Source organism: Carassius auratus, chromosome 10 (assembly GCF_003368295.1).
Source record: "Carassius auratus strain Wakin chromosome 10, ASM336829v1, whole genome shotgun sequence".
Classification (NCBI taxonomy): Eukaryota; Metazoa; Chordata; class Actinopteri; order Cypriniformes; family Cyprinidae; genus Carassius; species Carassius auratus.
The window spans coordinates 1739378-1751840 of NC_039252.1; the positions used below are offsets into that span (position 1 = coordinate 1739378).

The 12463-nt window shown below is 36.5% G+C and overlaps 1 protein-coding gene across 1 annotated transcript in view; it reads right to left on the minus strand.

Annotated features, from left to right (window-relative positions):
* The window catches only part of LOC113109524 (ciliary neurotrophic factor receptor subunit alpha-like), a 156025-nt gene that overhangs the window by 35427 nt on the left and 108135 nt on the right, over positions 1–12463 (minus strand). Inside the window, exons 4-6 of the mRNA XM_026273100.1 lie at positions 7818–7935; positions 5430–5596; positions 2559–2722 (exon numbers count right to left, since the gene is read on the minus strand). Coding sequence (XP_026128885.1) covers positions 2559–2722; positions 5430–5596; positions 7818–7935 — 449 coding nt within the window. The remainder of the gene's footprint in view (positions 1–2558; positions 2723–5429; positions 5597–7817; positions 7936–12463) is intronic.

Sequence of the window (12463 nt, forward strand, 5' to 3'; positions counted from 1 at the left end):
ATGCTTTTCCATGCAAATGCATACTTTTGGATACATGTGGTACTGTCTGTCTGACTCCCTATCGATCTGTCTACCGATTCCTCCATGACGAAAGGCCTCTATCATTTCTGTCGAATTGTATTTTTGTGTTATAATTATATATCTTAAAGGAAAAAAAGAAAAAAGAAGTGCACTGCACAGAACAGAAAAAGCGTGTCTGTTTAGACAGTTCTGGCAACAGAAATCGGAGGTTCTAAAATCTGAGCCATGTTTGCAAACCCGCACCTCAATTCAACTGGAATTGATGTTTTTAATATTAAAAAAGCAAATATAAAACATGTCCACATCTTAAACCAAGGGACACCATCGGCTAGCCGCGAGCGCTTGATTGTTTCCATGCCACATTTTGCCGTATGATCCCAGGCAGCTTTGAGGCATCCATCGCTCAGCGAGGACTGTTCCAGCTGCCATCCCCTCATTCCTCAGCAGAATGAATGGCTTCCCTACACCACGCTCCCTGTGCCGAGCTGGCTCTTTCATCTCTCTGAAGCCCTCTCGCCGTGATGCACTACGTGAGTGCACATGTGAGGCGCAGCTGAAATGCGGCCCTGCCGAAGACTGATGAGGTTTCCACCTTATCGTGATGCAGCTCAATATGGTCTTTGCTGCAAGCTGATATGAGCTCGTGTTCGGGCTGATATGGTTTGTTTCAGAGGAGTAGTGGTCTCACAGAACTCAAATAGGATTCATATGGCACTGAGTAATAGTTGTTTTGAAAATGTTGTTGTATTCTTTCTAAGGAGGGATAAGATGCGCTCTGTAGTGGAGTATGGCATCATGACTTCAGCTACATAACATTGGTGTTTGCACGTAGATTGATTGACAACTTTAAATTTAGTTGCTTTATTAGAAATACATTCTTTTCAGTGCACACATGCCTTTTTATGCAAATAAGCCTTATTGTAAAATGCAACGTATTCAGAAAACCTATTGTTACAGTATTATCCTGGTGCAGTTAACGTTGGCATGAAATCAAAATTTCTTTTGTGCTGTAAATGACTTTTTTTTAGATGTCACTGCAAACAATTTATATACGATTTTTCTTAATCAACACTGTATCAAATTATTGTAACATAATCTCCCAACAGATTTCTCTTTAGTAACGCACGCAAAAATTTTATTATAATCATTTAGTCCACTTAAACCCCGCCCTCTCTACAATGACTGCAAGTTCACACGGATTTGTAATGTCACGCCCAGTTCTCAAAAACCAATCAACAACCAGCAGATAAAACAAAGTCCCCGCCCTGTATTTATTTCTTTTCTTTTTTCCGATAATTTGTTAAACTGTTGTATATCACAATTTGAAAGAAAGAGACCTGTTGCTAGTAGTGTTGTCAAAAGTACTGAATTCCAGCGTTTACTGATTTTTTTTAATTGTCCGTTTTCCGCTGACATTTGAGCACTGTTGAGCGAATTCTTAAACACAGCTGACTGTCATTGTGTTCATGCACTCAACAGATATGACTGTGATTGGCTGATAGATGCAGCTCTCAAACCTCCAGAGTATTTCTGTGTGAGCGCTCGGTCAAGAGAATGAAGCGATGATCAGTGAAGCCAATCACAGTCATAACTGTTGAACACATGAACACAATCACTAAACCGCAGTTTAAGAATTCGCTCAAATGTTAGCGGGAAATGGAAACCGACTGGTACAGAAGTTGGTACTTTTGACAACACTAGTTGCTAGCTCGATTTCATTGCAACTTCAATGTTGAATTTTTACGTAAAATTTTTCCCCCCTAAAACTACTGACTCTTTGATACCTATCAATGAATTTCTGAAACAGCTTTAATACTCATTTTGAACTCATTTACTCTGTATAAGGCATTACATCGAAGTAAGAAGTTCCAGTATCATGGCAAAACAGATCTATACTGCATTCATCCAGAGCAGGTGGTCTAATTTCAAAATTCCCGAACAGATTTGAAATATTTCTGAAACACTTAATATTCTTAGTGCCAGGCAGTAACTAGATTATGGAGTGAGATGTGCTCATCTACTTAAGGAGCTTAATGGAAATAAGCATGACACAACATCTACTTTCAGCCTTGATATGTAAGAGGAATAAATTCAATAAGCCCAATAGGCTTCTTAAGAAATCTTCTCTGACTGACTGACTGGTGCTGTCATTCAGTAGTATAGCAACCTATATGAGCCGAGAATATGGGACATAAATCACCTGTTTTCATTTGTCCAAAACACTGATTGACATATTGGTGAGCAAATCAATTTCCAAAAAAAAAACATATCTGGTCTCATGGCTCTGTTAGAGCTGAGGGACACAATTAGACTCATGTGGAGAGCTGACAATGGAACCAAATCCAGTTGCCCATGTTGACCCCTGTCTTCTTCTACAAAACGAGATGTGGTTGAAACACTATTTTAAACCATGCAGAAAAGACGTATATAGTTGGTTACCAGAATATGTCAATAATAGTGTGAGGCCACATAGCATGTGCTCTTTATATAAACGTTAAAGATGACAAGAAGCTAAAAAAGCGGTGTTCCCCACTTACGTGCTGCCACATGTCTCGGATAAGCGGCCGGTAGCGCAGGAAGTACTTCAGCGGGAAGGTCTCCACATCGGGCCACGTACTGGGACTGTTCCAGGTCACCTCTAGTCTCCGTGCATTGTTGGCTACAGGTTTGGCCACCACCTTCTCAGGGGGGTCAGGTTTCACTGTTGGACCAAAGAGACCTCGATGTAAGCCCATGACCAATCTCAGGTATCATATTCAAAGAAATCAATCCCTCATAATTAAATCTGTCATCAGAATTTCATTGATTTCTTCTGTGGAAAACAAATGGGAGGAAAATCCTCAAATCGTATCCACACATGGCCATATTCAAATGGGTCACGCCAAAAACGATATATATGGTATGGATGTTTTGTTTCAACTAATCCACAAGACGCCTTATTAGTGAAACAAAATAGTGCAAAATCTCAAAAGTTAAGATTTAAGAAGTGCATGGAAAAACAAAGGCTTTTGGGATTGGAAAGACTTGTGGGTTATCTTTAAGGCACTTTGTTTGTCTTTTTAAACCTTGAAGCTTGCTGTCATTTGAAACTTGCGTTCACCATATGGAATAGACTAGCATGAAAATTCTTCTAAATTTCTCATTTAGTTTTTCTCAGAAAAAAAAATAAAAATAAAATAATATAAGCCATACAGGTTTAGTAATAACAATAGTCATAAGATCTTTTGGGGTAAACTATTCCTCTAACATAGCTAGGAAGTGTGAAAATACTAATGAAATGCTAATGGTATTTGAGCTGTGACAAGGCTCAGAATAAAAAGAACACAGTTTTAGTGGCTACGCAGAAAGAATCACTCATGACAAATGCCACTAGCAAAAGACTATAATGGAAAAAGAGATGAATGATGAATAGTGCTGAGATCTCCTCTTTATGATCCACAGCTCGTCCCTCTGAGCAGAAAATCAGTTTGACACAACATACACGTCTCCTAAAGAAGCCACACTGTGACATTTCTCGAGATGTCTTTTGAGCAGCGGCGTCTCCTGAATATTAGGAAAGCCGTTTGGAGCTAAGGTTTATGGGAAATAAGCAGAGAGCAACAGAGTGGCCTTTCTCTTCTTCTGGAGATGCGGTGTCCAAGGATCATTCTGTTTGCTCTGCGGTTTAAGCTTCACTCGCACACAAACACATACACACGAGGACAAAGAGATGTTTCTGAGCCCCGTTCCCTTTACTATTCATAGCAGACACATAGTGGCTTCAGGATTTATAGCTCAGGCCTTGACCTGGCTTGAGCGAAACACTCTTTACGACTTTCAAACACTGTTGATCTTGTTTAGATGTCGGCTATTCGGATGCAGATTTTTATGTCTGAGCATGCTGAGAGGAAGAACTGGACTAAAAAACAAACAAAAAAGATATTTAAGAACATCTAAAACATCCTGTAGACAAGATCATTTGCTCACTTTAAAAACCTTTTTTAATACCTCATTGGAAAATAGTTTTGACCTTGTATAAGCATAAACCTCTCTAAATTTGATTCGATTTCTGCTTAAAACAAGGGGGAAAAGAGAAGTAAGAAAAATAAGTGTCATGCATTTCAATACTTTTATTAGTGCTGTCAAACGATTAATTGTGATTAATCGCATCCAACATAAAAGTTTTTGTTTGCATAATATATATGTGTGTGTGTGTTTTGTGAGTATTTATTATGTATATATACACACATACAGTATATATATATATATATATATATATATATATATATATATATATATATATATATATATATATATATATATATTGAAATGTTTACATGTATTTACAATTATATTTTTATATTCATATAATTCATACATTATGCAAACAAAAACTTTTATTTTTGATGTGATTAATCATAATTAATCATTTGACAGCACAAAAAAAAAAAAAAAAATCTGATGAGGAAAATTATTTGCGCTGTGTAGCTTTTTTTCATTTAGTATATTTATTTCCCATGTATCTTGAAGTTCTGGTCAAAATGTAATAGTCTGCATGCTTTAGTTCCATTATAACTTTCATCGATATGTTTCCTACTTGTCACTAAAATGCTCTTGTTTTTTTCAAATGCAATCAAATAGCTGTAACATATGAAATGCTTTTTTTTTAAGAGTCCATTTTCTATAAAATATACACTAGAACCAGAGGGAAAATATTTTCGTTGTCATTCCAGTGATCCAGACTACATTAGCATTTTTATTACTATCAAGCACACATGTAGCCATGCATGTAAGCATCTTATTTAGTTGCCAGAAGCCACTTCAACACCACACCACCATCAGCCAGACGATATATTGGAGATATTTTCTTCACTTCTGTTTGCCAGCATGGATTTTGTTCTTTCAACAACAAAAAACGAACAATAAAAAAAGGAGATGATTATAAATTACAAGTGTCTGGCAAATATGAGCTAGATTTTTTTGCAAGGTCTATTTGCTCAACCCCAGTATATCATACAAGGTTAATAGTGAATAGGAATTTTTAAATAACTTTTTTTTTAAGCAATTCAATGTGTTCACATCAAAATGACTTGTAAATATTATTTTATAAATACATACACAGTATATATTATGAAAATATTTACATTTATATATGTTTATTCCTATATTTTATATTATATATAAATATATTTAATATATAAACAGGATATTTTTACTTAAATACATAAATGCATTTGTTTGTATTTATATATACATGCTATATACACACATATATATTATGTAAACAAAATGTTAATTTGGATGGGATTAATCGCGATTAATCATTTGACATCACTTGTTTTTTTTTTGTTATTATTTGTGAAATTTAATAGCAATTTAGGAGTGAATGCATTTTCCAAATGTTTTTTTAGTGTAGTATACCACTGTACCTATTGAAGACTCCTCGAAGCTGATGGCGCTGGAAGCTCGACCCAGCGAGTTCACTGCCGTGACGTTGACCCGGTAAGGAAAGCTGGTGAAAAGTTCTGGAAACTTCACATGACATCTGTTCTTATGGACTTCATCCCTCGTCACCTCTAAGGGCCTCTGGTTGTGTCTGAAGAAAAATGAAGAAACGAGATCTAAAACTGTCTTCTGAAGCATCATGACATTTGTAGTTTAATTTTTAAATGAAATAAATTCTATAAAAAGTAAAAGACGACAGATTTTAAATTCTTGGATGAACTCTTGGAGGAAGTCCTTATACGGTAACACTAAGTTATTGTCAGAGCTGGGGAGTACTTTAACTGGATACATTTAATCTGGATTTAGTAATCAGATACCACAAATTAAGTGCTTGTAATTAGATAATATTACATTTTAAAATACCCGTAATCAGATCACAAAATTAAAAAGTAAAATTGAATTGTACTACTAATTGTAAAATTGATTACATGACTACATATTTACAAAATAGCTAAAAAATCTGTCAGACTTGATTGATTCTCACGGATTCTTATTTTTTCTTTTTTTTTATTTCTTTTTTTTCCTTCATTTTTTACATTTTCCTTTCTTAAATAGCTACCGCTTATGCATATTCAGAAAGTCTTTGCATTTTACATTTTGGTTAATGGTCACATGCACATGCAGGTAAACAAATTAACCCCCCCCCCCCCCTTTTTTCATTTATGCTATTTAAATGATCAAATGTTTACAATTTTTTATTTTAATTTTACATTTTCATTATTTAATTGAGTATTAGCTTTCCTTTAAACTCGCAAACCCCCTGGAGTTCCAGTTTGGGAAACCTTGACATACTGTTTGATGCACTTCATGATGTTAACAACAAAGAATGTTTTCGGTCAAACTTTATTTTAAGGTAAACTATCAAATGTTCTGCTTATTAATAGTTAGTAAGGTAGTTGTTAAGTTTTGTTAAGTTGTTAAGTATTGTGTATGATTAGGGATGTAGAATACGGTCATTCAGAATATCTGCTTTAAAAGTAAAACAGACTATATGTTAATAATAGGCATGCTAACAAGCAACTAGTTAATAGTGAGAACTGGTCCCTATACTGTATAAGTGTTACCATGTTTTCTTTATCTTTGTATTTGTATATTAATATGGTACAAGATTATCCCATTGAAATCAATGAGTTGACAAGTGAAGTCAAAATAATCTAAAAGCAATAAAAAGTGGTCTGATCATATTACCCAAAATGTTTAATTTAAAGTAATACGTTACTAACTAAAATGAAATTGTCATGTAATTTGGAATATACATTTAGTCATTACAATTAGTAATTAATCTAAGTAATCTAGAATAAATGTATTTCATTTCTTGAAGAAGCAAACGTTAATAAATGATGTTCTGCAGTGGCATGAGAACAGCAGATATGTTAAATTAGGGGCTGCCATTCCCTCGCCTCTAAGGTCCATGGACCGAGGTCTTGTAGCTGACCTGTAAACCTCCTGATATCAGCCCTGCGCATGCACTGCCAAAATCATTTATTAGGTTTTGATGAAGTTATATTGGGGTTATACTTCAAGCACCTGGCGGCACATTTTCATCCATAAATCACTTGTCATGTAGATAATGTCTATTCCTGACATTATGCTCTTGCATAATTACGTATAATGGCCTAAACTGCACAATGTACAAAACCTAATGGATTATTAATTCTTCAAATTTTTTGAAGAATAGGGGTTAATCAAAGTCAATGCTTTTTAAGTCAAGTTTTGGATGTGATTAATCGCGATTAATCGTTTGACATCACTACTTCATACGTGTGATTCAGATGAGCTATATGTTCATATATTACGATATCACATTTCATGGGATCCAAATTTCCATTTATTTATTGAATTAAAGTCTTGAGCTATTTAACATTCAGCTTTGAGTGTGATCGCGTTAGTGTTTGTGAGTACTAGCGCACTTCTATTTGGTGAGTGACGAGGATAAAGCCACTCTACGGTTGTCCAGACAGATGTGGACAGAGAGAGAGAGAGAGAGAGAGAGAGAGAGAGATGAGAGAGATGGAGAGATGGAGCTCTAGTGTGTGCAGGGTTGCTCCGCAGGGGCTTTCGACTGAGAGTCCACTTATATTGCCTTGAGTTCCAGCACTCAGAGTCAGACCGGCCTAATCAGCTCTCAGCAGACAGCGTCTGACCACACAGATCACTGATTCAGATGAGCTCAGTGTGTCTCAAAGCCTCCGCCGAACACGAGAGGGCATGACATGACAGACGGAGCGAGAGGAGAGGAGAGCAGAAGGAAGAGCGGGACTTGACAGATGGAGTTGCAAATAAAGAGAAAAGCAGAAAAGTAAACATCTTACTGGACATCGACTTCGAAGTCCGTAGGGATGTACGTGGGATGCTGAAGGTGCCAACTGCAGTAGAAGCCCTTGGGATAGGTGTTTGATCGACACGTCACCTGCGGTTCCTTCGGAGGAACTGTGAAGAAAGCAGAAGGGTGGCAATGTAAGTACTCTGTCAGCAACAACACCTTTGGAAATCCATCAGTGGCCCAAAATACAAGTCCCAGGAGACTTTTTTTAACGTTATCCCCTGCTTCCGTGGCCACGTAACCCCTTGAACCTCCCCATTCCAGGCATCAAGTGGGAAAGGAAATGTAATAACCGCCCATGCCCTCCTTCCAGATTAGGGTCCTTTCTTACAGCGCCACTGGACCATGCCTACCGCTGCCAGAATTGAAACTGATGACTTGGACCGGTTGCCAGGGTTACGCATAATATTACTCCTTCCCATGTGTTCCTGTGTGTGAAATGGAGAGTGATTTAAGCTCTGTTGGCTGCTGAGTGCCGCCTTCTCCCTCCTCATCTCCATCGGCCCCCGGGGACCTAACAAACTAGAGCCTGCAAGAAACAACTACGCTTCAGAAGCTCACCTCTGGGCTTCCTTTTGAGCTCTGATTGCGCTAAACAGCCAGCTTACACGCGCTCTTTCCTTACGTGATTGTGATGAAACAGGCTTTGAGATTTTTGATGGAAATTTCACCAAAGTATCTGTGAACTTGTGAGAACTTGCGATGCTCTTAAGGCCTTGGAATAAAAAGTACAGACTAAAGAACACTTAAAACATTAAAGAGTAGATGGTAAACACCATTACTATGAAAAAAAAAAATCTCAATTTTTTTGTAAACTGACATAAATAATACCACAAATGATGTACTGTTACTTTAGACAATCAACTTGGTAGACAATAAAAAAAAAAAAAGTCATTTATACAGCCAAATATCCAGAATTGTTGACCAATTAGCAACCACCCTGAATACCCTGGCAACTAAATACATATATGTTTATATAACAAATATATTATATATAAAAAAATATTTTACTAAAAATAATATTATTTTCTGAACTGTTGAAAAATATAATCTAATAACCTTTCCTTCAATAACCTCTCAAATGGCCTCTCCACATTTTTACTTAAATTCTTATTTTATTTTATTTTATTTTACAGCGGTTTATGAATAAACAAGTGACAAACAAAAGAAAATATGTCAGTTCTACAAAAAATAAAAAATAAACTTGCATTCAAGATGATTCTAGAATAATTTCTAATATTTTTTTATTATATATATATATATATATATATATATATATATATATATATATATATATATATATATACTATATTACTATAAATAATATTATTTTCTGAAGTGTAGAAGCAAATATTATCTAATAATCCCTCCTTCAATAACCTCTCAACTGACATGTCCAAATTTTTTAATCTAATAAATTAATTTCATTTAATTTCATTTTATTTTACAGCAGTAAAACGCTGTGAAAACGCTGTACTTTTATTTATTTTTTTAATTATTTATTTATTTATTTTTTTCAAATCACCCTGCTGTTACTTTATGGAAACATCTTGCTTAATTCATTACTCAGCAATGAAGAATCAATTAGCAATGGAGTTTTACTCTTCTGTTAGGAAATAAACAAGAATACTGATATAAACTGCAAACCACACATAAACAGACTGATGTTGCATACTTCATTGCTAGACCAAAACATGAACTCAGGAGATAGGAGAAGACTTGTTAGAGGAGAGGAGGAGTCCAGAGAGTAATGCGTTTGACCTGACATTCCATCCATGAGCCGCGAGCTCAGAGCTTAGACAGTTTCTCCTCAGGAGGTGCATTCCTCCATAGAGTTGGGCCTGCAGGAGGCCTTCCTCACCCTCAGGCCAAATGGGCACACTGACAGCTCACAGACCCTCATCCCCAACACCCGAACCCTCCCTTTTCACTTCCCCACCCTTCCCCAAGGAAAGTGCATGGCCATCCTCACAGTGGAAGATCTCAAAGACATTCTCCAAAGAAGCAAAAGCGGCAAAACAAAAGAAGGTTGCTTTTCGGAGAGAATTTGCAACCTAGCAACACCTCTATTGTTTCCTTTATGGTTTTTTCTCACCCCCTCCCCCCTTTTTGTAGGACAAAATGTTGTTGAAGTGACAAAAGACATATCTCAGCGTTCTTCCTTACGAGTGATTTCATCTAAGATTCTGGTGCCAAAGGAACAGCGTTAGCCGGAGATGTGGACAAGCTAAACAAAAGTGTCACTTAAGCCATTTTGATCACACTAGCCTTGAACGAAACGGATGGGAAAGTTATTCATACTGCTTAGTTAGGACTGTGAATCCCACAAAAGAATATCTGTGTCATAGATTTAATTTAATTTAATTTTATTTTACTTAGCTGTGGTTTATGAATAAACAGGTGAATAAATTAATTTAAGAATAAATAAACCAGCATAAATTTCATCCAAAAAAACAGTACTGACATGATGAATTATTAACAATTTGACTTAACATTATTCAATATTTATCATCAAGGTCATCATATAACACTGATATCAAAAGATGGGATTTATGCTCTTATGCAAAACATTATTTCTAATTTCTCTCTCCTGATTTTGTGGTTGATTATGACCTGGCTCTTTTCCTGACGATTTTCATGAGGTTCACTCTTTTTTCTCTCTCTCGCATTTGCCACACACATTAAGTTCTCACACCTTAAAGCAACACACTAAAACCAATTCTGCTTTATGTAAAGTTAACACTGTTTGCCTCATTATAATGAAATTCAAAAAAGTGATCAGTAATCATCTTCAGCAATAATAAACTGTGGATTCATTGACTGATCTAGTATGATTGCATTTGCATTGCACTTGAATACAAGAATGTCAAGAAAAGAAAAAAAAAATGACTAAGATTCTAGCCCAAAAAATGTCCCAACATCTGTGATTTCAAAATGGCCAGCAAGACCTCACTTGACGTGGTTATACCCCTTCAATGAGTGCTGTCATATCATATGCAGGCCTAGCAAATAATACCTTCCAAACTCCTGGTAGAAAAAGAGAAACTTCAGTATACTATTTGTAATAAAAGCTGATAATTGCAGATGTCAATGAAGCGGTGCAATTTAGCTGTCAGACGAAGTATACTTACCAGTGAAAAAAACAACAACAACAGTCCTTGTCAGCCTTCCGCAGTCCTGTTTTTCTATACTGATGCAATTTAAATGAAACATACAAAAACATTTGCCTTGACTTTGGCTGCTTTTTTCCCCACTTTAAATCTGAATCGTATGTGTCACTCAAGGTGCTGAAAACATCAAGTGTGATTCTGACAGAGCCTACGACCCCAGAGGCATCAGGTAAACTCTTTTCACACGTTCAACACATCCAGCTGGTCATACAAAACACAAAAGATAAGGCTGCACTATTGGCTCCCCTGAGTTGCCGGCTGTCTGCTCCCTAATCTGAGGCCATTAAAAGGCCAGCACAATGAAAGACGTGGTTTCAGGGGTCAGTTGGCAAACGTCAAGCCGCCGGGTCACATGAAAGGCGAGCAAGCGAATCCCAGGCGACCACCACTCTCATCACTAACTGCTGATCTGTCAAAGTTGGGTTGGAGCCCCCCTCCACGACTCGTGTGGAATGTGGACTATGTGCTCTGCAATTGGAAGCAGCACGGCGAGGGAAACGGGGGTCAAGTTGCATGCAAGGCCTCTACCTGCAGAAAAAGTGGAGATCAGTTGCAGGACACACCTAATATTGTCTGGACCAGCAGATAATGCGCCTTTTGATGCAGCTGACAACTGTTCTTAATCTGGAAGCATGCTGTGGGCGCTTGAAAACATGCACAGCCATAATTATTTAATTTGAATACAATGCCTTGAATCAAAGACGTGTGGTCTAATGCAGATGCTTTTGCAGTGATCACACGTCATTTTTAAACATAAGGTGCTCTATACAACACCTGAACTGTGAAATCAATATGATGCATGCAAGATAGTTAGGACTGCTTTCCAAATCATTAGTACAACCCTCCCTGATCTCCAAGAACTGCACTCGTCCAGAGTGAGCAAAAGGGCTAACAAAATCCCCCTCGACCCCTCACATCCAGCACACTCCCTCCTAGACGACACACAGCACTGAGCACCAGAATCACCAGACACAGGAAAAGTTTTCTCCCTCAGGCAATCCATCTCACGGAGACTTTTAAACATTTAAACACTATTAAACATTTAATAAATAAATAAACAAACAAACAAACAAACACATACTTACTTACATTTCCAATTTGCACCTAACATACATGTACATACTAAATTGTCTGTTTTGTATATTGTGGTTTTGCTATTTTGCGCAATGTCTATTTTGCGTATTTGTATGGCATTCTTTTTTAATATTATTTTTGCTGGCAATAAACTAATTCTGATTCTGAAGATTTTAAATACATTCTGGTGAACTGGGCAGTAAAATCTAAATCAATCATATAATTTTATTTGTGCATTATATTACTGTATTATTACAGCGTTATAAAGCATTTATTACCACATTTGTTGTTACTTTATGCATGTTACACTACAGTATTTAACAGTGTTGGGGAGTAACTAGTTACATTTAATTACAAAACAAATGCAATCTGTTACAGCTGATGAGAAAAG